This window comes from Gavia stellata, chromosome 4, assembly GCF_030936135.1.
Source record: "Gavia stellata isolate bGavSte3 chromosome 4, bGavSte3.hap2, whole genome shotgun sequence".
In the NCBI taxonomy this organism is placed as follows: domain Eukaryota; kingdom Metazoa; phylum Chordata; class Aves; order Gaviiformes; family Gaviidae; genus Gavia; species Gavia stellata.
The window spans coordinates 85,109,553-85,137,081 of NC_082597.1; the positions used below are offsets into that span (position 1 = coordinate 85,109,553).

The 27,529-nt window shown below is 42.9% G+C and overlaps 1 protein-coding gene across 2 annotated transcripts in view; it reads left to right on the forward strand.

Moving 5' to 3' along the window:
* The window catches only part of TSPAN9 (tetraspanin 9), a 200,532-nt gene that overhangs the window by 75,533 nt on the left and 97,470 nt on the right, over window positions 1-27,529 (forward strand). For both annotated transcript variants that reach the window (XM_059816799.1, XM_059816800.1), the window contains exon 2: window positions 14,733-14,812. In XM_059816799.1, the coding sequence (XP_059672782.1) occupies window positions 14,750-14,812 (63 nt within the window). In that variant the 5' untranslated portion in view covers window positions 14,733-14,749. The remainder of the gene's footprint in view (window positions 1-14,732; window positions 14,813-27,529) is intronic.

Below are 27,529 nucleotides of genomic sequence, written 5' to 3' on the forward strand. Positions count from 1 at the left end.
TATAAACACAGCAGATGTATTAGGTAGGGACAAAACTGAGACATTTGTGTAAATGGAGCTAAAAGTGCTACAGAATAGCGATAGACACTCTTTGTGAGGCACTGAGCTGGAATAAGGTTTCTTTGAAATGATCACGGCGCTTTCTTAGTCTTTTTTGCAGCGTACTACATAAACCGGGCGTTGGATTACAGGACCGGTGCAAAGCATCATTCTGTTTGGAAAAATATTCTGTGTAGAAGGAGAAATTCCACCTTCCGATTCACCAGCTCTGTTCCCTTTGTATGTCCAGAGATCCATAACTCCCGATTCTATTGATTAAGCTTTTATTGCTTTTTGTTTCCTTTAAACCTCCAGAGTTCCAGTGGTACAGCTGTCAGGGAGTGAGAAGAGTTTTTTTCTTCTTTATTTTAAGTCTCAGGCCAAATTACTTACCATAGTCACAATTTCCGAACCTTTGTTTTCAGTGTACGGGGCAGAAAGCGTTCAAGTTGATTTAAAAGAAAGAAACACAGGGAGCTGAGCTGGCTTGCTTTAGCAAGCCTTGGAATACAAGAAATACAAGATTTCGAAGTGCAGTTTATGCAGTCAGGTTTTGGTTGGAATCGTGTTTAAAGCTGTGTATTTGAGTATAGCACTTCTTCAAAAAGAGACAAACATACAGAATCTTTTCATGATTGGATCTGCCAAATTCTCTTCCTTCAGCTTGCAGTAGAAGAGAGTAATCCCATTGCTGATAAATATTTAATGTAACAGCTTCCATGCTATTGGAATAGAAACACTAAGTAGTGTACAAGAGTGTCCTGTAATAAAACCAACGGCGCCGAGGGAGGTGGGGGAGGAGAAGACTGAGATGTGGCCGATTCAGCAAAGTTGGGTTTCAGGTATGGAATGGGGTGGTGAGTTCATGAAACTCTTCTGAAAAGTGTCTGGGTGGCCTGAGAGAATTTTATGTTTCTTGCCTCCAGATGCTTGGCAGGAAAGGGACTAGTGCGACATAAGAAATGAGCATATGAGAAAAATAACACAGCAGGAGAACCCATAGGCCGGATAAGATCGAGGGAGAAAAGTATCTTTCACGTTAGGGGCACTGATGTCCAAACATCAATGTGTAGATGTGTTTTACAGACACTGAGATTATAGGGTTAAAACAACAGCAAAAGCAAAAGAAACATTACCACATGGATTATATTATTGCAGATTTACTATTAACTTGTTCTTCTGAAGGGAAGAAGTCTGGAAAGCCTTTTCAGTAAATTAGTTTAGGTTTGAAATTAGTCTAGACTTGGACATTTAGGAGAGAAGAAAGGTCATATACATATCATTGCTATGGGCATCAAATTTGACTCCTACAACATATTCAGACCAAAACTAGTACTGTCTACCCTTACGTAGTGTTGCGTTTTGGAAGCCTTTAGTTTAGTTCATGTTGTTTAAAAACCCATCTGGATACACATCGTTGACTAAGCATTTATGGCCATGCATTTGATAGATTCCTCTGAACCAGCCTGCAGAGCATAGCATGAAGCAACGTGTTGGTTGCTTCTGAAACAAAATGCCAGCCTCCCAATTAATTTGTAAATGGAAAATATCTGCCTGGGATGAATTAACAAAGTGCTGCTTCTAAAGGCCAATTGGTATTTCATACTGCAACTATCGCATACTTGTTACACGCTTAAGTAAATCAGAGCAGATTGAATGACACAAGTAGTTTTCCCCTCCAAAACCCACTTTTTTGTCTTTCACATGCCACTATGAGGAATTTTTGCAAGGTTCTTAGTTTCTGGCTGCTGATCAAGGGTATCTTGGTTTTCTCATCTCTGAGAGACACTGATGGTACGAATAAACTTTTTCAGAACTCAAATGAATGTGGGCTTGGCTTTTGGGAAAGAGTCAAACATGCTTGCATCCATTCTTTACACCCCATATTAGGCTCTGAATGCTTGGTATTGCAGCTAGCACACAGCATTCTCATCAAGTGTAAATGAGTCCTCCTTAATGCAGATAAGGTCATAAAAGTATGTTTTGCTGTTACACTTCTGCCTTTACAAAAGCTCATTAATTAATATACTGTAAAATGTTGAGTAGCTCCTACTGTAACTCAGGTAATTGAACTGCTGCATGGTTTTTTGTGGCTTGACAGACAGGGTCACATCAAACTGTAGTCTGATTTTTTTCCCTTTCCTTTCCTCCTTTGTCATTTTAAATCTCTCACACCCTTGTAATAAGAGCTGACACCGATCACAAAGCTCATGAATAGCAGCGCTGTTACATAAACCCGCTGGATTATGGTAAGAGGTTTACCTTGGTTTCATTTTTACACCCTTTCTTGTATCTCATGCAGAATAGATGAGAACCGTTTAGCCTCATTCTTGTGAGATGAGTAAGGTGGCAAAAGTATCTGCCCCCGCTCAGGATTTAAATCTGACTTTGTTGTTGTTGTCAAAGCAAAAAGCATTAATTGCATGACTGCTACGTTACAGGCACGTCCTATTTTTAATGTTGAAGTTGCCCACATCCCACAGCGTTAGCACACAACATGCAAGAAGCTTTATTGTGAGGGTAGATAAGCTTTATCGCAAGGGCAGATGCAGATGCTCATATAGGATTGTTTTCATAAATCTAAAGAGCTTCAAGACAGGAAGGAGTCCATGGACTTTGCTCTGGCTAGATGATGTGGGAGTTTGTTGGGAGCCATAGAAAAGAGTCCAGCCCCAAGCGGCGGGATGAAATGCGGCTGCTGCCGTGGTCTGATCGCAACTTGAGAAGTGCTGCTAATGGCACTTCAGGTATGTGCGAGTTAGTTACCTTGAATGATTCAAAAATTGTTTCTCTTGAATTCAGGAATGTCTCCCTTGAAAGACAAAAGGAGGTATGTGCGGGGAATCCTTACCGCAGTTGGTAGACCTCAGGGAGGGCCAGGAGTAGGCTGGGCCCGGAATGGCTGTAGAGAATCACAGAATCATTCAGGTTGGAAAAGACCTGTAAGACGATCAAGTCCAACCATCAACCCGACACCACCATGCCCACTAAACCATGTCCTGCAGTGCCACGTCCACACGTTCCTTAAACACCTCCAGGGATGGTGACTCCACCACCTCCCTGGGCAGCCTCTTCCAATGCTTCACCACTCTCTCCGTAAAGAAGTTTTTCCTAATATCCAGCCTGAACCTCCCCTAGCACAACTTGAGGCCATTTCCTCTTGTCCTGTCGGTAGTCACTTGGGAGAAGTGGACACATCTATACAGTCCCACCCGTGTTTCCAGACAGCCGCCTTTCCCTGGGCCACACGTGGGGCCCAACCGAGAGGAACCTTGTCCTATGGCTTGAATTCAGCCTAATCTGCGTGAGGCAGCTGCCTCGGGGCAGGCATTTAATTCGTTTGGCAGCTTGACTCCTTTATGAAAGCTGTGTCTCTCTGACCTGAAGGTGGAACCTGGGATGGGACTTTTCTTGGAAATGCTGCTGGTAAACAGCCTTTTGATGACTCGCACATCTCCAAGGGGATTGCTCTCCAGTAAGGCAATCAGTCTGTCACTTCCAGCGATGTCTTAAATTGGAGGCTGGGGCTGGTGATGAGTTAATGGGGAAGGGAGCCTACAATAACGGTGGAAGTTTGCTGCCCATTGTAGACATCTGGGTCTCTGCCAGCCCTGATGTGGTGGTTTTAAATGTCCCCATTCATGGAATCACACCTGTTTATGCTTACGTGCCAAAAAATGAATACATTAGCAAGGAAGGAATTCACTCAATTGTGAAAGGAATGTGGCTAGAAATGTTTCTTCATGGCATAATTGAGCAAGTTTCAGAGATGTGCGCTGCCTTTTAAGAATGAATGCTCACATCATTCTCGTGGCTCTTTCTTCAGGTGGAGCCATATGTATGAAGGGTTTTTTTTCATTTGTTTGTTTTAAAGTTTAATAGTTCTGCTAATACATAGACACCAGCTGTCAGTAAATTCGGAACAGCAGACTGCTGGTGAAAGAGAGCCTTTTTAGAACAGAGGTTAAAGAATATCCACCTGATTTTGTTCAAGGGCCTTGTACGCATGGGACAGGGTTAGAAGAGTTCTTGTGTTAATGAAGTCCTCCTACACTGTCCAGGAGGAAGGGAAGCTGTCTCTCACGATAGGCAAAAGCCTTCTGCTATTTGCTAGCTTTCTAATCTGTAGATCTACTAATCTGTAGTCAACTGGGAAGAGATACAAATCTAAACTGTCATTTAAAGTGGGAGTGGAAGAGAAGGACTCAGATCATGTACCTTACCTCCACAAAAATTAGGTGGTAAATAAGAAGAACCCTTCTCACTTCCTCGCCCCTGCTTTCTTTTTTTTTGGTCTTCAATTTTTAAAGCATAGTTTTGGAGATCTGACCTGTGATGTTTCATCCCATGGAGCTGTCAGAGATATGATGCTGCTGCCTTCCTGCCCGTGGTTGACAGCTTTCTATTCCCTTGATCTTGTTTTCTCTGCGTGCAGTAAAAAGCACGTCTCTGCATATGCTTTTTTGTGTACTGGGAGGGGACAGCAGTTGGTACTGCACATTTATTTGTTTCATTGATGGCCAAGGCTTGGTTTGGCTTATGTTAGCTTCTTTACAAGGAGTCCCTGATGTGAAGATGGGCTTATTGATGATTTTACAAGTAACCGGTATGAAACTAATGCTGTTGTAGTGAGGAAAGGCCCTTTCCTCCTACAGACAAGATACAGAATTTAAACTATAAGGGTTTTCCTCTTAGGGTCTGAAATGTTGAGCTTTTCAGAGACCAATCTTTGAATGTGAAACAGAAAAGCAGAATAGGAATGATGAAGAAGGGTCTGTTGAATCTGAATGACTTCACTTTCATGAAGGTAAGGTGTTGATAGAAACAGAATTTATTAAATTAATTTTGAATTTCAATATTAACTCTTGTCCTTTAAAAAGAAGATCCTTTCATCAGCAGATTGAAAAAGATTATGGTATAAACGTAGCTCAATCAGAAAGAAGCCCTAAGATGGTTAACTGCAATTATTAGGGAGTCGGAGAGTTTTCAATAACAGGAGACATTGAGGAGATAAGTGTTTAGATTAATGAAGGACAAATGACATGGGATGTAATAGAGGATTACAAAATAATGAATTATGAGATGAGTATGAATGCCAGAAGAGAGGATGAGGCTGGAAGGCTTAGTGCTGACAGCGATTAAGAGGAAGATGCTGTGTGTTTTGACATAATGTGTACCTATGGAACTCACCGCCGTAAGATATTGAGGCTAAGTTCTCTGCAGAATTTAAGAAGGATTAGCTGTTGATGGAAATGGAACAGTGTATTCATCACTATAGAAGATGAGATAAATGCCCTGTAATTAAAAGGGATAGAAATTCTTATGCTAAAAGACATAAACAGACTGTTCCGAAGCATCTGGTATTCTCAGCTGCCTGGCACGGCTTGAGCACATGCTGTTCTTTTGCCCCTCATATTTTCTCTTTTCTCCCACCTGCTAGTGGGAGAATTGGTAAGGTAGTTTTGGGACTTCAATGAAAATGTCCAATATAATTGTTATCTTCAGAGCCAGCTATTAATGTCTTGTTTTCTGCCTGGATTGTAGACTGTCTGTTGTATGGGTTGACTTGATCTCCGTATGTACACTGCCAATCCCAAGAAGATTTTGACTTCCAGGGCTTCTCAGAAACAAACAATAAATAGACTTCCTAGATTTTAGTTCTTAAAGGTGAAAATATCAATGGTGCATTGCTTTGTAACATAATCTTTAGAGGGTTTCTTTCAGATTTAGCGTAGTTCATGATGTTGTTTGTAAAGTGAAAATGAAACCCCAAAAGACCCATGTGCTAGTGCAAATGTTTTGATTTAAAAGTTTAAATGTAGGTAGCAGGGTTTCTTTTTTTTTATAAAGTTATGTTTTTCTGTCGCTTTGGAAACTCAGGCGTTCTTTCTGCTCAGTCTGAGGGCCCCTGAGGGACAGCTGGTGTGATGGTGTGACATAATCACAATTTCTTAGCTTCAGGACCCCATATTGCACTTTGACCCTCATCTCCCACGTCTCCTGTGCATTAGCAAATCAAGTCATCATCTGCGTCTGATCACAGTGGGTTAAGGTCCCTGGCATGGTTTACAACTAACTCCTTTGTACAATTCTGAGACAGAATCTCGTTCTGCCTCTGGTGTGAAATCCTAAATGAGAAATCTCAGCCACATATGCACTGTTGGCAGTAAATGGTTTTTAATGGAAATCCCAGGGGCCAAATGACATAGAATGTTTTGGCACAGTGGAAAGCCTTGTAACGGGGTCTTATTTTCTTGATCTTCCCTCCAGTGAGGCCCCCATGTCAGAAGGATAAATTGTTCTTATCAGTAGAAAGTATTACACACACAGAATCATGGAATCATTAAGGTTGGAAAAGACCTATAAGATCATCAAGTCCAACCATTAACCCAACACCACCATGCCCACTAAATTAGTTTAGGCCATTCAAAGAGATTTTACCACTTTGTCTTGGGGAGCCGAGGAGCGTTACTGTGCTGCTGCTGAGGCAACGGCGAGCTGGTATGCTAGTGCCCTTGTGTCAGAGGAAACGGATTAATTCATTTCCTCTCCAGTAACAATTTCAAGAAAGATAAATTCTCTGGGTGAAGTCATGACTGCTGAAGGTGGGTGGTGGATTGAGGTGGCTAGACACTCAATTCCTATGTCTGTAAGAACAGATCCTTTCTTCATAGATCTCAAACTCAATGTCTTCTCAGGGGTGCTCCTTCATGTGGTTCCTGCACTCCTGTCTCCCTGCCAGGCTTCCTTTTCTTCAGCCATGCCCATGCTAGCTGGAGTCCCAGAACGTGGAGCTAAGCCTCTATGAACCCATCTGAGTGTCTGTGTTTCCCTTCCAACTTATGCTGTATGCACGTTTACCTGTCCCAGGTCCTTTTACCTGGCCTCTGGAGGTGGCCTTCTGCTGCAGGTCGAACTGAGGGTCAGATGATGCCCGTTGGATGCTCTTGGTCCTGCTACAGGGTGAAGAGAGAAGGGCACGAGTTTGTCTCTGTCATCTCTCACAAAGCATTAGAAGAGAATCCTTTACTGGTCAGATCGCCGGTGCCACCTGTGAGTAAGTCTGTTTCTTAATGAATCCAGTCTCCCCCTCCGTCATCTGTCTGTCCACCAAGGAAGTGGTGGTTTTCTGAAGGTGTTAGAAATGGCTGCTCTTCACGCTAGGAGGGGAACTAAGTATGCATTTAGCTCGTCTCTAAACACTGGTGGTGGTTCTTTTTAGCATTTATAACAAGCAAGCTGTTCATATATGCTCTAAATAATGTGGGAAACTATGATCAGTGATTGGAGTCTCCAAAACTGGAGTTACAGTAGTTCTGTCTGTTTCTAATGGAAGACTTTTCCTGTTGGAAAATGAAAGTGTCTCAAAGGTAAAATATAGCTTGGGATATTTGGTTCTGAAAAACACAGGCACGTTTCAAAACTTGTCTGCCATAGAAAGCTGTCCTTGAAGCCTACCTTGTTTCTGTCCAATCCCACGATGGGCAGAATGCTTTGGATTTCCAGCTTGCAAGCTGGGAGCTTGGAAGGCCCCAGGGTGTGGGATACAACCCTCAGAGCATCCAGGTCTATGGTTATAAATCCTGCAGCCTTGGGAGCCCTGGGAACTCCAGGTGTTTTGGCTTGTTGGAGTCTCTAAGCTCTTTGTTGCGGAACCAGGAGCATGGAATTCCTGAGAACTCCATGTTTTTGTCTCTCATGTGATGCTAAATCAGTTCGATTTTTTGGACATTCTTTTCCCTTGAAGCTTATACCAAAATCAGTTGTGTGGTTTTATTAATCTAAGCTTTTATCTGTATACAACTGTATGCCAGAGTCATAAGCTGTTCTTTCCTACTCTTGTTCTGTATCTCCTTCTCATGGCCTTCCAGGATTCGGAGCAGTGACTGGAAAGACGTAGTCACTGAGTTTGTACTCGGCAATCTCGGTTCTTTGTCTACCTCGTGTACCCTGAGGAAGGCTTGGATAATTGAGTTCTTGATCGATATAATTCAAAAGAAAAGAATGAATTTAAGAACCGTATCCCTCAAACACTTGATAGTGTACGCATTTGTGTGTCTCTCTGCAGGGCTCAGTGTTGTTCTGAAGTCATGTGGCAGGGTTACTAAAACCCATGATTTCTAGAAATAATGGATTTGAGACTGGTGCAATGGTTAGTGTACTAGGTGAGGCCATGTGAGGCGCAGACTCAGTTTGCTTCTCTGCCAGCGATTTCCTATTCATCCTCAGCAAATGGCTCGGTCTTTGAGTTCCCCATATTTCAAATGGTGACAGAAGCACTATCCTACGTAATAGAAATGGCAAGGTAAAATATATAATAAGTTGTAAAATGGCTCATTTATTGTGGTGACTGGAGTTTTTATTTTCCTTTTTTAAAAACTCCAGGAGTTTCATCTTTTCAAGTCAGGAATCATGGGGGACCGTAATAAAAGCTGAAGATATCTGTGCTCAGCCTTCAGTGTTTGTTCCTGTTCTTGCCTATTGTAGTCCCTCTCACTGGATCAGCAGGATCATTGAAAGGGAATGGCTTTTAAAATGGATTTGGAACTTTTACAAGAGGAAAAATAAGCATAATTTTTATACATTGCTGAAATAGATTTTATATCTGTATTATGCCTTTATATGGTTATAAATATGTCTATAAGCTTGGTCAGCTCTTGGTCTGTTTTGCAGTGTGGTTCCATGAGCCAGTTGTGCAAAACCAGCTGAAGAGGGCAGAGGCAAGCAGAGGGGTTCAGGGGTGCTGTAGCTGGGCGTAGTTGGCACTGAAGTTCTGGTGAGATAAAACTAACGGCTGAGAACAAAATATTAAATATTTTGTGACTTCCAATAAAACCTGAAGTTGTTGGGATCTGTATTTTGAGGGCTATGGTGGGCTGTTCCCAGGAGGGAACCAAGTAAATCTGTTTTGGTAGGAATCACAGAATCACAGAATCACTAAGGTTGGAAAAGACCTGTAAGATCATCAAGTCCAACCATCAACCAACACCACCATGCCCACTAAACCATGTCCCAAAATGTCTCATCCACACGTTCCTTGAACACCTCTAGGGATGGTGACTCCATCACCTCCCTGGGCAGCCTCTTCCAGTGCTTCACCACTCTCTCAGTAAAGACATTTTTCCTAATATCCAGCCTAAACCTCCCCCGGCACAACTTGAGTCCATTTCCTCTTGTCCTGTCGCTAGTCACTTGGGAGAAGAGACCAACACCCACCTCACCACAACCCCCTTTCAGGTAGTTGTAGAGAGTGATGAGGTCTCCCCTCAGCCTCCTCTTCTCCAGACTGAACAGCCCCAGCTCCCTCAGCCGCTCCTCATCAGACTTGTGCTCCAGACCCCTCACCAGCTTCATCGCCCTTCTCTGGACACGCTCCAGCGCCTCAATGTCCTTCTTGGGGCCCAAAACTGAACACAGCATTCGAGGTGCGGCCTCACCAGCGCCGAGTACAGGGGCACGATCACCTCCCCACTCCTGCTGGCCACACTATTTCTGATACAGGCCAGGATGCCGTTGGCCTTCTTGGCCACCTGGGCACACTGCTGGCTCGTATTCAGCCGGGTGTCGATCAACACCCCCAGGTCCTTTTCTGCGGGGCAGCTTTCCAGCCACTCGTCCCCAAGCCTGTAGCATTGCATGGGGTTGTTGTGACCCAAGTGCAGGACCCAGCACTTGGCCTTGTTGAACCTCATACAATTGGCCTCGGCCCATCGATCCAGCCTGTCCAGATCCTTCTGTTCAGAGCCTTCCTACCCTTGAGCAGATCAACACTCCTGCCCAACTTGGTGTCATCTGCAAGAAGCAGCCTATGTTGTTTGGGCCTTATTTCTAACACCCTGCCCTTCCGTTTTTCTTCTACCCCCGTTGTGACATCCATTTTCATACCTGCCATCTGAAAGTGGCCTAAATTCTTCGCCTGAATACTTGGCTGAGCCATTTAGACGCGATGGACTGATGCTCGTTGCCTTGTCCCAGGCATTTGCGTGTGGGACTGAAATGATTTTCTTGATGTGGAGACATCTCTCAGCAACAAAATTCTGTGATTCACTAATCAAAGATTAACGAAGTACAGAGCGAGCGTTTGAATGTTTTTCATGCCCTAATTACTTAGCAGAGGCGAGATCTGTAGTGAAGCAAAATGGGTTTGTTCCTGTGCGGAGGTGACGCTGTCAAGTGGGTCCACCGTAAGGTGCTCTTGAGTGGCCTTGCAGCAACACCTACCACCGAAGTCTCAATCAGAGGCAGAGTTAGGTGCTGGCTAGTCAAAACACAGCTGGATGAACTGCTTACAGCTTTTTCACCACTTCTGTTTTCAGCAAATAAGCAGTTCTGTTTGATTTATTAACTGAGCTGCATAAATACTGAGTTGGAGTTCCAGCAGGAGGAAGTGGTATCTAGTCTGGAAAGCTGCTCCGTGGTGGCAAATTCGAGTGGTGGCAAGTTATTGAAGCTCATAAAGTCTCCCTGGGGGCAACAGCGTTAAGGGTAAGAGGGTCATGTGTTTCCATTGTACACAGCGGGAGGGGAGGCTGATCTGGAGCCCTTCCAGCCGTGGTGCTCCTTGCTCAGGCTTGGGTTTTGAAGCTGGCTGTGGGCTATATGTGTGTCTCTGGTTGGTCCTTCTGAAATGGAAACTGTGGTGCAGACCAGTCCTGGAGACCTCTTAATGGAAGATGCATTGCAGGTAATGACATCTTCTCTCTTGAGCGTGCCCTGCCCAAGCCATCCATCTCCCGGCAGGCCACAGAGTTCTGCATCTCCTTCCAGTGTGGACAGAAGACCCACTGGGACAACAACCATGGGAGGAACTACAAGATCTGCCACATGGGCATGATCCGCCCTCCCTCCCATGCTGTGAAGAGTGCCAACGGGGTGTGGGAGCATCTTGGCACCTCTCGGGCTGCCACCCTGGTCCTTTCTCAGCTGCAGACTGGCGGCGCTCAGAAGCCCAGGCTCCTTATTGGTAGCAAGGCAGTGTATGGAGAGGTGCGGGTCTCTTCCGTGTCCCGATGATGGTACAAGGGTGTTTAGGGAGAGGTCAGCTGCAGAAGATGCTGCTCGGTTTTGTCAGCTCCTCTGTGTCTCTGCCCTGCTGCTGTATGAGCAGCTGGTGGTCTCCATGGAAGCTTCTTCACTGCTGGCTCCTGCCACAGAAGCTGGAAGCTGCTGCTTGGTGTAACTCCTGCCCGTAGGTTCTCGACACAACGCTATGGCGGGAGTAGGGGAGTGACAACGGAACGGCCGTGGCCCGTGGACCGCTGGGTGGGAGCCAGTCACCTGCGCTACAGGGGTCCCGGTGCTGCCCAAGTGCCTTGTGTGGAGCTGCTGGGGAGGGGGCGTGCGCCCCCGCGGCGCCTGGGGCCTCGGCAGATTATTTTTTTTTTAATTTAAAAAAAAGAATATTTTTCTTTGTGGAGTCTTCTTCTCTGGAGATACTCAAAACTTGCCTGGACTCATTCCTGTGCAACCTGCTCTAGGTGACCCTCCTCTGGCAGGGGGTTGGATGAGATGGTCTCCAGAGGTCCCTTCCGACCCCCGTCATTCCATGGTGCTGTGATTCTGTAAATGGTGAAGAAAATGAACCTTCTGTAGTATTTGAAGGCAAAACCAGAAAACTGGAAACCTTCAATAAGGTCTAATAATGAAAACTTGAAAAAAATAAGCTTGGAGGGAGAGTTGTGTTGCCTTTTTTTTTTTAACCACCAATAGACAATCTTTGACTGGTGTTGTGGAGATTTTTTGTTTATTACATAATATTCTTTCAGTTTTTTAACCTTGAGGAGGGCAGATAAATTATTATGGTCCTGTATCTTCATGTGGGAAGCTAAGGCAAATATTTACAGAATAACAGAATCACTAAGGTTGGAAAAGACCTGAAGATCATCAGGTCCAACCATCAAATTTTATTGTCGTATATGTTTATATGGCATTGGTTTACACAAGTGCACAGCATTTTTTTTTTCTGAAGCTAGTCAGTGGAAGTTTTATGGCAAACCACTGGGTGCAACAGGAAAAAATGCTTTAAAATACTGGTGCATTCTCATAATTTTTTGACTTGAGAGCTCAATTTTGTGTGTCAAGTAGAAACCACTGAAAGTATCTAGCCGCAGCGTAGGATTGCAGTGGCACAGCTTTACGCTGCCGCTAAGGGAATTTTCAAACAGAAGCGTTTTTTCAAACATCTGAAACCGTCCTCAGCCATTTGCCTTGTTTGAAGGCAGCTTACCCTGCGGGCTCCCGTGTCTACAAATCTCTGCCCTGTTTTTTTCTGAGAAAGTTGATGACTGCTCACGTTGAAGTTTGTGCGCGCCCCGTAGGCGTGTGCAGAAATGCCCCGCTCTGCTTCGGTCACTGCTGATTTCTCCTTTTTTATGTGGGTGTTTCATGCATAGCCTTTCCTGCTGTCATACGTGGGGCTGAGCGGTCACCTTGCAGTCGCCTTTCTGATGGAGACGTTTGATGCAGGTCGTTCTGAAATGACTTCTGAAAAGCCAAGTGAATAAACACTGTTGATACAGGCTTGGGCCTGCCTGTTGTTAAAATGTTATTCTAGAGCAGAAGAGGTGAGAGGAAGATATTACGCATACAAATACTGGGTATTTCATGGCATGAAGTACTTTATGGTGGAGGGATCTTCTCTCAGAAAAAGCCTGTCAAGAAAGGTACGGCACTGCTTTAGGGTCTTGATTCTGATGTTGTTACGGAAAAATTACAGAATTTTAAGGGACTTCTGGGCATAGATATCTAAGACAGAATGAATGTTGTATGATCTTTTCTCAAAGGTACCTGATAAAATAATTAACAGGGCATTATAACGTGCATGTGAAAGGCTCAGTTGAAAATTGCACATAATTTTTTGCTTTTCGTGGTAGCTGTATTTCTTTCGTGGTGGCTTCCTGATATGGTTTCTTTCTTTACAAAGAGAGAAGAACAACCTGCCTTTTAAATCTGCTGTATCACTTTGCACCATCAGTGCACTGCTTTTACGCCTATGACAAGATGACGAGTTTGGAAGCACCGGGCGTGACCTGAAGTGTTTCTCTTGCTCCCCTCCAGACCCTTGCACACCGAGGCACAGACACACGTGCATGGTCGTGCCCTCTCTGTTTCGGAGTCCTAGCAGGCATGTCACGCTACTATCTGGAAAAGAAAAGTGGCATTTGGGTCAGTGTTTCTAGCTCACGGAATACCTGCGATGCAAGACGGCTTATTGCCGTACGCAAGAACAATCTCTGACGTAGTAGTGGCGTAGAGTGTAAATAGGTGCAGGCTCAGATTTACTCACATTTTGAGAGTTTTAAGAATTGATTGATGAGCCCATAAGAGACAGCAGCTCTGCTTTTCTGGTTATGGTTAATTATATCACAGGTGATGGCGTCACATTATATGCACGTATAAGCGAGACGTGCCTGTTCAGTGTACACTGGGTGCCAGTCTATTCCAGTTCCTTGTCCCATGGCATTTGTTTAAGCCGGAAAAAAAACGTGAGTTACTGTTCATTTAACGAGTGGGGAGAGGTTAGCACCTGTCTATCTAATCCATACTTTTCCAGTATTTTATTGCATTCCAGGAGTGTCACTACCATACAGTTCTAGCTCATAAACAGCTAAACAGTACTTGACATTTAAAGAGATTTTCTGTTGTGCACTTGTATAGTCAAGAGCAATTCTAATCCTATTAAAGATATTATGTCATGGAGGCGTGCCCGGGGGGAGAAGGCTTCTGCTAACTGGCCCGATGGAAAGCAGAGGGGAGGGGCGAGCAAGAGGGTGGATTTATTACTCGATAGTTAGGTCAGGGATTTCTGTGGGAAATGCCCAGTGGTTGCAGTTGCTGACGATTTCACGGCAACAGCAGTGAAACACGGAGCGTGCTCCGATAGCTGGTTACTGAATGAGATACTGCAAATGGGGGGAAAGAAAAAAGGCGGCGTGTGAGAGAGAGTCAGGGAGGCACAGAGAGGGAAGCTGAGAGCAAGGAAAGTGCTCCGGCTGGAGGAGAGTCTCCCAGGTGTACTGCAGAAGCTTTTTGGAAATGGATGCAAGGACCATCTGCTGCCTATAGATTAGAGGGCTGTAGACTAGGGGCGGCGAGAAAGAGCTTATGGCTCTTTTGAATAAAAATCGAAGTTCTGCATAACTGATTCATCGAGATAAATCATGAGTATGCTCTTGCATGGGATATTAATGTGTAAATCCATGCTACAGATCGAGTACAGCCTGCATTGCTATAAAAAATAAAGCCAGCAACAATGCAGTGAATAAATTCTGCAGTGATTGTCTGATTTAAGTACGAAGGAAAAGAGAAGCAAAACGCACAGACAGCTCTTATCGCACTGTGGCATTTGCAAGGCACTGCGTTTAATGCTGAGAGATGCTATACATTAAATCTGACAACTGTGAAAAGAGAGATCATGGAGAAGTCAAGTAGTGAGGATTCTTCAATTCACCGGAGTCCATCTTTGGATAGCAAAGACTCAGATTTTGCTAAACCTTCTACCTCAGGGAGGCAATTTGGTCGAGGTTTTACTGCTGGAGCTTTCTATGGTACAACCGGATCACGCACACAGAGCCACACTGGGGTCGGAACCGGGACCGGCGTTGGGACTGGCATAAAAAGTGACAAATACAGTGCACCCAAAGGCAGCAAATACGTGGTCTTTTACCTGGATCTATCCTTTGTTTTCCTTTTAGAATTTAAGAAGTGCAACATGGCAAGAGGCTGCCTGTGTTGTTTGAAATACATGATGTTCCTTTTCAATTTAATATTTTGGGTGAGTACTGCCTTTTCAGTTGCCTTCCTTCGTTAGTGTACCCTGTGCTGCTGCATTATGTGTATAGTGCATCCTTGGAGCAGTACAGTAAGTTCCCCCCTCCCCTCCCTCTCTCTCCTACCTGCTTGGAATATTTTCAGTGTTAAACTATTGGGAAAATGTACATGCTTTCTATATCTTTATTGCTACCTGCTTACTGTAGTTTGCCTACTGTTTCCTCAAACTTGCTGTTCTAATGTGTGTTTTGAACTGGGTTATCTAAGAAAGGGCAGAATTGTTGCCCTTTAAGGACGAGCAGAATTATTGTAGCATTAAAATCCTGCAGTGGCAGGATTTTTGCATTCTGTTGTAATACCTCGTGTTGCATTAAGCTGCAGGTAATTTAAATTTGAAGTGCATTCTCATTGTCACCATAAATCGCATTTGCTTTTTGTAAACTTCATTTGACAAACTGCTTTTTCATTTGAAGGAAGTTCTGTCCCTTTTCTCCGGTTAAAAGCAATAAATCACCTATGTTCTAACCTCTTAAGGTATCAGCACAAATGTGAAATGACTGGAATGGTGAATTAATCTGGATTCAGTTTCAGCTGCAGTTGTCCACATTGGCGTGTGAAGTTGGAGACTTGCACTTGCTTCTGAGGGATCAAAATTGATTTTCCTCCATCAGCCGAGAGGCACGAGGAGTTGTAACAATGCCTCAGCAAGCAAGCTAAAAGCGTAATGGCTACTTTGAGCAAAGTATTGTCACGTACAAGGGAGGGAGGAAAAGTTAAGTCATCTGGCAGCAAGGCATCCTTGTGTGAACAGTGCCGTTGAGGAAATCACGGGGTAATTGAAATACTGGGTATGTTCGAATATAGCCCAATATGAAATGTTTTGCTTAGTTTGAAATCAAAGGTCACTGCTTTCCTGATGGTTGCAAAGCTTGGCCACATGAACAAAATCATTCATGGTTGCGATCCAGAAATATACAGTATGCTTCATAAATAAATGAAAACACTGGCCCTGGATTTATTTTGGAAAAAGGGGCATTAACAGTCTAGTTCAGGCAGATACCTCTGGTGCAGAGATACCATTGTTCAAATTAGGAGTCTTACTAGCAGCTTCTCTGTTTATCTTGACCCACTTACTGAAATAACCTTTAAGAGCAAGAGTTAATGGGAGATTTGGTACGGTGTTGAACCACTCACGCAACCGTGAGCTTTTATCAGTAATAGACTGAAATGCTACAGTCACTGAACTTGTGGGAGTCTTACTTAAATAGAAAGGTAGAACTGGTCACTGAAGAGCATCTGACCAAAGTTCACTTGTGGTTTTTTATTTTTTTTTCAATTCCGTACACAAACCCTACCAGAAAGTTGCCTGAACTATTCCTGAAATAAATCACTTTGAGCACATCAGGTTTATATCAAACTGGCTATTTGACCCAACGCTGCATTACTTTGGCACCTCGGAAGTATTTTTTTCATATGCTGTACGCTGGGATTAGTTTTGGAACAGCTTTTTTCTGATATTATTTCTCATGTCCTCTGTGAGCAGCCATTGGGTATCTCTCACTCCTCACCTCCTTAGATGCAATATCTTTCTTTGCCTTTGTCTCCTTCCCAAGCAGCGATTTTCTTGACTCTGCATCAGGCCTTCAGAGTCCATTTTTCCATTCCTTGAACTTGCAAAAATATTTCAGACCTCATCCGCGTGCTCATCTCTCTCTGCTCAGCTCGCACTGAACTTTTATACAACCTCATTGCTGCTTTGGTTAAAACTAGCCTACCATCTGGAACAGTTCTCTAGTGCCCTGTGCTGCTTCAACTCTTACCTCTTCATCCCCTTTACACACTCCCCTCCATGTCTTTTGTTGTGAGGCTTATACCCCTTGTCTTTCTGCTATTAAACTTTGTCACCACATCTCCGTCTAATATTCTAAACATGCTTTTTGGATGAACCAGGCTATACAGAACGAAAATGATACTCTGGAATGGTGAGTCTGAGAGATTACAGAAAAATGCTAAACACGAGATGCCAGGTACTTTTTCAAAGTAGTTTACAACAGAAATTTGATCCACCAGCCTGGTTTAAATTCTTCAGAAGTCCCCCTTTCTTCACTTTAGCTGGCTTACACTCCATTTTGCAAGCCAGTCTTGATGTTCCCATGCATCCTTCCAGAAGACTACAGTCTTGCTAGATCCTTATTTTTTTTAACGAGGCTATTTTATTGTCTTGAGCCATTCACAGGAGTAACATTATCATCTCTTTGCTCATGCAAATGCAAGCTGGGATGCAGCATACTGCAGGCAGGTGTTCTGTAGCTTGCCGCCTCTGGCTCCGTACCTGGGATCTCCAGGTTCTGCGCCGGCTGGCTGGCAGGTTTTGGGTGCTTGGCTCCTTCCTGACACCGTGCATGTGCGGGATCTCTCGCTCCTGCCCTGAACTCTCTTGCTAGCCCAGCCCTGGGCTCCCTGCACAGCTCTGCCGGTACCCTCCGCTCCTACCCTGTCCTGAAGCACTCCCTGCTACTTCAGTCCTGTCTTTCTTCCTAACCCCTTTTTTCCGTTCCCGGGTTTGCCTGTTCTCATTGCTTCCTTCCAGATTTCTGTTAAGAAACCCAAGTCCAAAACCATGAAGTTTTGGCCTGTTCTTGAGCGGTGACTATCATCTTTTGGGATGCAAGGTGCTTTATTTTTAAAAAGAGAAGACTCGTTTTTAAGCATGATATTTTTTTGAACCAGTAATTCAAAGCAGAATGAGACTCCCGGTCTCAGAGGCGAGGAGACTACTTCCACGCTCTTATCTTCTGACAAAGGCAAGAAGCGTTTTGTTTGGGGTTTTTTTTTTTTTTTTTTATACAGGAACCAATTTTGGCAACTGGAAACAGAGGTGGAAAACCTGGATTTCGGGGTGTCTTTAAAGAGGTGCCACAGTAGGCAATCCGGCTGAGCAGCTTGCTTGCTACAAAGCTACGTTGTTCTGAGCCTGCGGTAGCAGAAAGCCCGTCTCATGGGAAGTGTTGTTCTGCCCTAGTAAATCGGTGTTTCTCAGATGCTTCCTCTGAAAATGAAGACTGGTGGTATCCTTTGGCATCCCAGAATGCTGGGCACTGTTGTCTTGAATGATTCTCCATGTTGGCCCAAAGAAGGATGCTCTTCTATAGAAAAAGAGGGATCTTTTTCCGTTATTTGCTTCTTGACACAGAGAAAACAGCTGGGACCTGATCTGTCCCTCGTGTGGCAGTGAGCTGTACTACTCCTTCAGCCTGGCAGCCAGCTCATATATGTTTGAAGACCAATTATATACATGTATTATGTTTTATACACATTATTTTTATATAGAATATATTTTATGTATTTCAATAGATACACGTATCCATGTATACCCGTGTATGTTGGAAGGTGAAGGAGAAGCGCAGTGGCTAGTGGATTCTCCCTGTCGTTGCGTAGCAAAGAGGCTGTCGCTGTGATAACTGCGATAAAGAGGTGGTGCACTGTTTCTGCCCAGCAAGAATTCGGTGTTTGGGAATTAGATTCATGACAGCAAAATACAAGTTTTGAAAATTAGTAGCGCGTGTAGCAGTTGAGGTGGGAGGCTCGCGTGTGAGTTCTGCAAAGCAAATTGATCGAAGAGGGGCCCAGCAGTAAGTTGAAACAGAAGTTGCTTCTCCACCGTAGCACTAAGAGCTCCAGGTATTTCTCTGTGGCCCTCTGATTCTTAGCAGTTGTTCTTGGCCATCTGGCATTGCTTTCTTTGAGAGATTAGGACAGTCTGAGCTGAGGGTTAAGGAAGCTTAGAGTATTTAATTGTGTGGCTAGGATGATGATTTACACTGAATTCATCCTAAGTGCATAATATGTTTTGCAAAGGGACTGGGCAACTACAAATGTTACTTGATTTGGTTTTCCTTCAAGAATATTTATGTGCAAACATTCGGAGATTGCAAAGTAGCCAATATAGCACTGCAGAAGAAATAAAATATTGATTTTTGCTTGTGCAGATAGCAGCTTAATTGTCAAGAAAGGTAATCACCAAATTAGGGTATATGTCTTTCTAGGGTAGATTTCACATCGTTGTTTTATTAGAGAAAAAGATTACAATCATTATTTTCACAAAATGTATCAGAAAATCTTCCTAGCTATAAAATGGAAATTCTAGAAAACATTAATTTTTCAAAGAAATTTCCCTCGTGAAATGAGAATTTCGTAGGGTCCTCAAGGGAAATTTTGAAGTGATGAGACTAAGTTATCAAAACTTCACTAGAGAACTCGGCAAGTAGACGGTGGCCATGGTTAAATTTTGGGTTGTTCTATGCATTTGACTAAGGTTAATGAGTCCACATACAGTGAAGCATTCATAATACATATCTTGTTAGATTTTAGCATTGCTTAATATTAGTGTAAAATGCATTTTATTAGGGGGAACATATGGCAAGATTACTAAATCTCTGATCTTCTGTGTTGCAGAAAGAGCTAAGGAAAAGCTAAGTATAGTCAAGAAGATCCTTAATGTGGTTTATTTGTTAAATTGTTCATATTTAAACTACTACCAAAAAAATCTGGTAGGAATAATAGCTATTTATTAATGGTATAATGATAAGCAGAAGTTATCATTTATCTAAGTTAAATGGAGTCAAATTTGCAAACTCAGATATTTGATATTTGGTTTCAAAGTAAATTTTATAACAGAAGCATTTTCCTTTTGCTGAAACATAAGACCAGAAGGAAAAAAGATGGGCTGGAAACTTGCTGGTCTAGAAGTAGCGGGAAAAAGTCAAATACAGTGATACTTTCACTGATATTCTGTTATTAAAATAATGGATAAAGACTGTTGCTCCTGAAGAGTATTTTTCTGCATTAATGATTTGTCTAATATAAACTTATAGCGGGGGGTAATTAATATTTTTTCCTGTAGATTAAAACCAGTGTTACGTGGTTATCGGTGAGCGTAAATACAGTAGCACAGCAGCCATCCAGGTCACTTTTGCTGGAGTCTCAGATCAGAGTAAAAGAAAGGGAGCGCGTCCATTCCCTGTTGGAGCTATTGGTACTGTAAAGCAGCTAAGAATTTTAGAGTGGATTATATAAGGTAATCCATACTTACTTATACCAAACTGGGACGTATGCTGTAGTGCACTGTGTAGTTTGGAGTACAAAGCTTTAATGCTTAACTGAACCTGTTGGACAGACAGTTAAATCTTGTGAAGAGACTTTGTCTCTACGCATAACCAAAAGTTAATCTCTGAGGTTTAAGAGGGGTGGGCAGTTTGTCCCTGAACTGAGAACAAAATTGCTGACTACTGACAGCTTGGAACTGGAAAAACGTTCAAGTCCTCTCTTTTTTTTGTTGTCCCCCCCCGGCTGCATTATCTGATATTCCCCATTTTCTGACACGGGGAATAACGGCAGGGAGAGGCAGTGAGCGACCCTGGGATGCTTGTCTCTTGACATAATAGCGGTATTTACTTCTGTCGTATTTCGGCTCTGAGGACATAAGTCAGCAGTGCAGTGACAATTGCGGTACAATCCCATCAAAGTAAGACTACTCAAAACCAACCAACCAACCAAATGAACAAACACCAGGGAAAAAACCAAACAACCCCCCCCACCCAAACAAAACCGCCCCAAAACCAAACCAAAAAAACCCAACCAAAACAAGACAGAGAGTGAAATCTGGAAAAAGCGAATGTTTTCAGTCAACGTTGGCAGGAAGAATCCGGTTTTTAGTAGGGATTTGATAAGCTGTGCAAAGATCCCAGCTTTTAGGTTTCGTTTCCCCTCAATGGCATAGCCTGTTGGTGTGCCTACGCAAACCTCCACATCAGCGGGGGAGAACAATTAGATAAAAGTTTTCACATGTCGATGTTTTGGCTGGGGGGAGAAGGAAAGGTAATATTAATTCAAACAGTGTGGTGTCCTAATGAATATGATGTTAAGAAAGTCCATTTAAAAACCTGTACGATGACATTACGGAGTAATAGTCAAACATTATTTGAGGCCTGGGACTAGTTTTAATTTAAAATAGCGAGTATTGTTTCAGAGCTGAGTTAGACTGGTTAATCCAGGTGGCAGGGGCCCCGTAACTGGTTTTAGGGTCTAAGCTGTTTCAACTTGATGGGGAAGACATCTGATACGGCATTTTTCACAGTGTTCCTCTCGCTCACTGCTCTTTGCTAACACCATATTCTATTCAGGTTGGTTTATTTTTTTGGCGTGTTTTTTTTCCTTTTTAATTATTTTTGTTTTCCTTCCGTGTGGATGTGTCTTTACTCTGGCTGGAGGTGGGTGTGAGAGCGATTTGTGTCTATTATTTTGGATAAACGATGAGTTAGCTGATTGATGACTCAAAAAGCAGATTGGTTGTATACATCTGTTATAATATAGCCTGCTGGACATAGTTTAATCATTTGTATATGAGAGGTTTATAGTCATTGAAAGTGAGAAGCGGAATAAGAATTTCATATTGGAAACCAAATTACTCCCCTCCAGCCCTCCCTGCCACCCCGTACTCCCAGAGTAAAAGCTTTCTTTAAATATAAGTCTCAGGTTCTATTCCTCATATCCACCGGCTGCGTGACCTTGAGCAAATTTCTTCAACCTTGTGTCTCAATTCCCCTAACTTTTAAAAATAATGATGATATCAACTTCTATAAAGCCGTGGATGTAATCATGGGGTACAATTATCGTTAGCTCTGAATAAACCTAAGGACTGCAATGTTTCTTACTTACCTCTGGACTCCTAGACCCATGCAGAACATTTCCGTAAGCTGCTGGACTGGGCCTCTGTTAGCGTGCTCCCTGTTTGTTGGGTCCTGCTGCCTTCCAGAGGGGTATCATCTTCCTCACGCGAGTAGAGGATGAGTGTGTAACTCCATTATCTGGCATCTAACTTGCTTATTTAAACGCTGATGACACAGAAGAAGACCTGGGTGGAAAAGATGGGAGGATGCAGTCCTATTTGTGAAAGTGAAGTCCAGTTAATTGGGGGTTTGCTGTACATAAAGTTAGGATGTTCCTAATGGGCAGCCGAGTCGTCGCAGGTAGCATGGTATACTATACTTAGTAGCTGCTCTGTGTTTGTCCCATATAATTTGTAAAGTTACCCACCCTTTCAGCAACTCATGGAAACTTTGAATCAAAGGAAGAATTCTGCTGGATATCTTGGGCTTTGCTTTAAATATCTTGCAGAAATAAATAAACCACATCTTCCAAACAAAGTAAAGGAACCTAATATGGCTGATGACGTTTTATTAAGCAGTGGATGTTTGCTGTACTTGGCGGGGTGGTCACGTGAAACGGAATCATTTTAATATCACTTTACAGAAATGACTGCAGGCACTGAACACAAAGCAACTGCACAACTTTTTGAAACAAATGAGCTTTAAATCAACTCAGATCTCCATTCAGCTCAGACCCTTGCTGCTTAGGAGCAACTTAAATTGCTGAATTTATTCAGCGGAGATAATTGAACTTCCAAGCGTTTGGGAATTTGGCTGGGATGATGGGTCTTCTTTCCTCCTGCTTTTCTTGAGCTGGGCCAAAGTTCAGATGGCTGTCCCAACCTTTTTTGTTTAACTACTCCATCTGGCGTAGCAGGGATTGTGAATATTCTTGGGACCTGCCACCAGTTTGAATTTTAAAAGTCATCTGCAGCTCATCTTCAATAATGTCCTCAAAACTTGGCACCAGGGCCAATAATAGCTTTATCGCTGCTCAGGTGATGCAGATCGGGCTAGGTTTTCCACGGGGTTACAGTACATCCAGGCGATGTTTGGGGTTGTCCTTCAGCAAGGCATAGCCAAGTCCCTCCAATCTTAGTAACCAATCCGAACCCATCTTTAAGTGTTTAGTGTCACAGTTAACGTGCTGGCTGTCTCGTCTCCTCTCTTGCCCGGAGCCTCTGCATGGTTGGGGAACAGAGAGCTGTTCACTACCCCTCACATCCCTGGGAAGGGGATGCCAGCTGAAGCACAGAATGACTAGCTTGCCGTTTCTTTTCTTTCTTTCTTTGCCTCCTTGTGTTTGCTGTGGTTTTGTTGTTAAATGCAGTAAATGAGAATTAACTTTTCAGGGTCAAAAGAATTAATAATGTTGGCAAATGCTGCTTCCGTTTTAGCGGGGAAGGAATTCTGTACCCATGGATTCCTATTGAATCTACTCGGTCCTCATTGCAAGCTGCATTTGGTACTCCCGTCTTTTTGCCTGTCTTACAACTTTCCTGAATGAAAACCCCTTGTGCTGTTTCTAATCAATGCACCAGGGATACATAGTTTTGAAAATACATTGGACTAGCACCTGTATGTCTTCCTTCCCATGCAAGTCTGGCAAGTCATGAGGCATCAGGGACTGAATTTGTATCTTTTTTATTTCTTTTGTGGTTTCCCCCATACTTCTGTTTTATGTGCATTCTGGTACAATTTCTACTGCTGTAGGTACAAATCGTAGGTCTGCAGTAGGGAATGACGACATTACTGTTGATTCTTAAAAGTGTACGACACGTATTGAGAGTTGCTGCAAGGAATTACAACCAGCAGAAACTGGTATGCTAATCATTTCTTACTTACAGAATTACCGATTTCTAACACTGTAAGGAGTTGTGACTAGTGAGTTGTTTTTTTTTAACTAAAATAGGTGGCTTTTAATGGTTTTTAGTTTTTTTATGGTGAACAAGTCTGAAGCAAGACAGTCATGAGCTATGGATGAAGATAAGACTATGAACAGATGACTATAAGCTGTAGGGGTTCATCAGCTTAACGAATTACTAGTCATTAGCAGAGATGCATTAGTTGCTTGTGTTCACGTTTCTACCATGCTGCACGTGTGATACAAAGCATGTTTGCTTAAACCATGCAGTTTACTCTGCAAATAATGTGTGTAATGGTTAACGGTGGATGCAGTTGACTTGGAGAGTTTCCAACCAGTTATGGTCTTAAGCCGGTAAGAGAGCTGTCTGTCAATGGATTGTAATTCAGAAATGTAAACATCTCATTTTGTCTCATTTCATAGGAGTTTTAAACTAAATTGGTGGTTAAGAATTTTATAATAAGTCCTGTACTTCTGTGTGCCCTCCCCGCCTTTTTTCACTTCACCTAGCTATTGCTGTGTCCCAAAGAGTGCCTTTTCTTCTGCAGTGTCCTCTGGTTGCAAACGCACAGTCAGATTAGGAAAAAACAAACTTTATGTTCTCAATTGCTCTTTCCTTAGAGTTTTGATTGCCCTGTCATCTCCATTTTCCCTGCTTTAAGGAGTTGATGTTACATCGGTTGCCATAATCCCAGGGTGCCCTTAGGACCACTTAATATATTTATCCTCTTGACACCTTGTAAGCATGGGCCGTGCTTTTATCCTCCTGATACAGACGGAAAGCTGAGCCACCAAAACAAACTGAACATCTGCAGAGGAGCATGAGTAGAGGGCCAAGAGCTATTGGAGACTAGAACTAGCAAGTCCACATGTAGCGTGGTTCAGCGCAGGTGGGCCCGTGTTGAGTTCTGCTCGGCTACGTGTGCGTGGCATTGCCCATGAGCTCAGGAATTCTGCCCATCACCTATCTCGAGCTTGGGTGCCTTTGCAGTGGTCTGCCCTGCACTTTCATTTCCAGATCAGCTTGGGCAGAAACAGCTTAAATCTCTCTATATCCATGGTGTAGGTGTGTCCTACTAAGAGACTTGTACAAAGTTAAACTGAAACTGAATCTGGATCTCTAAAGTCCTTGGTCAGTGTCTTAAGCAATAGGCCATCTCTTACACACCATGCCTTGTGAGAGGCTTGATACTGGCAAGCCACCTCTGAACTCCACATGCTTGTGCAGCATGGTCCACTGGCACAAAACTCCTTTCAGATTTAGGACCCGTAGACCGTCCTTTTATTTGGCTGTGTACTCCGGAGGTCTAGCATGTCACTGACTTCCAGAAGTACCTGGAAGAGTGGAAGTTTTCTCACGACACATAACACAAATCCTAAACCTCCCCACCACCTGCAAAGTGTCACTAAGAAAACTGAAGTTCTCTTCTTGAGATTGTCATCCAATAGATGACAGTCAAGGTGAAGACTTTGCTATGGGACGTCCCTTTTTGTGGTGTCCGTTGTAATATTTTTCTTTTATGACTCCAAACCAGCTAATAAAATAATTCCTTAAATGGCAAAGAAATAAACCAACATTGTATTTAACACTTGCAGAAGGTAGAGATAAGAAAATGAAAAAGTTTCCTGTTTTATGTCTGGCAGTAACAATTCTTCCTACTTTCCGTAGCCCCTCAAGCCATATGTTTGTCTTCTACTGTCAGAGCAACGTTTGCTCTAATGGCTTTTTCAGCATGTGGAATGTAAAAAGGACTCTCTGGTGAGATCTTTTTTCCCACTGTCAGCATCTGGAAGGATGTTGGGTTTGTGTCTTTCAGTGCAACATTGGTTTTGTGTCTTACGGGATGTACCTTAAAATGCAGATAGCTGGTGTTATCTTTGATGCTGGTTTGTTATTTTTATGTTTATTTAGGCTTTTTTTAGGTGTTATCTACTCTGCTTATAGAAGGGACCTGTGGAGGTGGCTATGATGTATGACCTTGGTGTGATAGAGCTATCTGTTACTTTGGCAGGTTGGAATCCCATTTTCTTGGGAATTTTAACTCTTTCTTTCTGCCATTAGGTAGAAATGGAAGCTGGCACTATTGTTGGATTCTCTCCTTGTTTTGTTTCTTAGCCTGTTCCACCATTTACAACTTAATTGGAATAAATCATTCTTGTGCTTTATGATTTATTAGATGTTAGTGATGAGGTTTCTATCATTCTGCTGTAAGCATTTAAATTCATGATCCATATAAACTGTAGTGGGGTTACAAGTTAAGGCAGTCAAGACTACTATGTTTGACTTCTAGTGGTGTGACTTATCTCCCATTCATGAGGCTCAAATGTAAAACTGGATATATTGGCTCAGAGCAAGAGTTGGCATATCCTGTCTTTGAAAGTAGATGGTAAAGAATGCTTAATAGACATTAAAGGAATTGAATGAATTCATGGAAGTCCTTTGAGTCATTTATCCTATGGCCTTCCTAAATTCTCTGGCAGTAAGTTCACTTGTTTAATTATGTATTCTGTGAGAGAGCACATCCTTTTAAGCCTACTGCCTGATAATTTCAATAGATGCTGACAGATATTCTGAAAAACAGTGAACTGTCCCCCTTTCTGCTTGTCATTATTGTTTGTATTTATTGTATTTTATTATTTTATTACTGGAATAGGAAGAAAAACCAGAGAAATTCTAATTTAAAGTGAGGTTGCTGCAAAAGTAGTATTTAGCGGTGATTAGCATAGCATGTGTCTAGATCACAGAATCACAGAAAAATTCGAGCTTGGTAGGAACCTCTAGAGAACATCTGGTCCAACCTCCTGTCGAAAGCAAGGCCTTAGATGATGTTACCCAAGGTCCTGTCAAGCTCAGCCTTGAGTACTTACAGCAAGAGAGATTCCACCATTTCTCTCGGTAATCTGTCCCAATGTTAAATTGTTCTCAATTCATTCAGTTTGTTCTCAGTTTTTCTTATAGCCACGCTAAAATTTTCCCTGAAGCAACTTGTGCCGGTCATTTGTCTTGGTGGCACTTGCTGGATGGTCTCCAATTTCTGGAGCTGGGATGACCAAACCTGGACGCAGTAGTCCAAGTGTAGTCTAACAAGTGGTGAGTGGAATAACCGCATCCCTTGATCTGCTGGATACTGTCTTGCCGATGCAGGCTGGGGCAGGATTTAAATGCTTATGCGAATAGTTACGCTGTCCTGGTGTACTGTGGTGTAGCTTTTAATGTCCAGTTTAGAGCAGCGGCACGCACAGCACTTCGTATAGAGTTTGGTGAGATGAAGAAGCTTTATTGTGAGGATAGAAATGTTTTCATCCTTGCTTTTGAGCATTTACACTCAAAATACATTGCTGCTATTAAAACACTTTCATCCTTTTATCGTTTTTCCCTCCGAGAGTGGCTCTGAGTGCCTTCCCTTGTACCCTGTCCTGAAGTGCCCTTCAGCTAAACCGCTTTGGCTTCTTCGAGCCCTTCAGGAGGTTTCGTGGCCCATCCTGCAGCTGTGTCACTGTAAGTCATACTTAGTTTTAAACTCCTTCCAGCTTGAACGGACCATTGGCGCAAGTACTGACAAGAACAAAACCATTGATCTTATCACTCCCCCGTCCAAGCAGCCGCAGTGTATGATTGTGTTCTCTAGTACAGTATATTGATTTTGTGCATCACTATATGTGTTACACTGCTTCACAGTATTTATCGGAACTGCTGACTACTTTTTTTCTTCCATGGTACTTTTATTTCTGGTTTGATCAGGGCTCCTGCGGTCCAACTAGCGCTTGTTTTCTCTGTTATGTTTAGTCTCATTAACAGGGTGTATATCTCAGAATCCTGAGATTTTAGGAGTTCATGATTTTTACCAGGGCTGGGGTGGGTTAACGGTTGTGGATTTTGGTTTGGTTTTTTTATTTAAATAAAAAGCTAATTTTTTTTGTGTATTCTTATGCATGGCATTTTTTTAAATGATACTTTATATTTTGGACATACATTGGGGGAGGTCAGGGAACAGCGAAACCTTGAAAACAATGTGTCTGTGTGGAAAATAGCCTGTAGAAATAGAGGTGGTGGTTTTTTTAAATGTTTTATTGAAGTGCAGACTGCATGACAACTCTGCGTTTCCCAACAGTGTAGCTGTTCTGACATGTGTCCTAGTTTTAGTCCTTT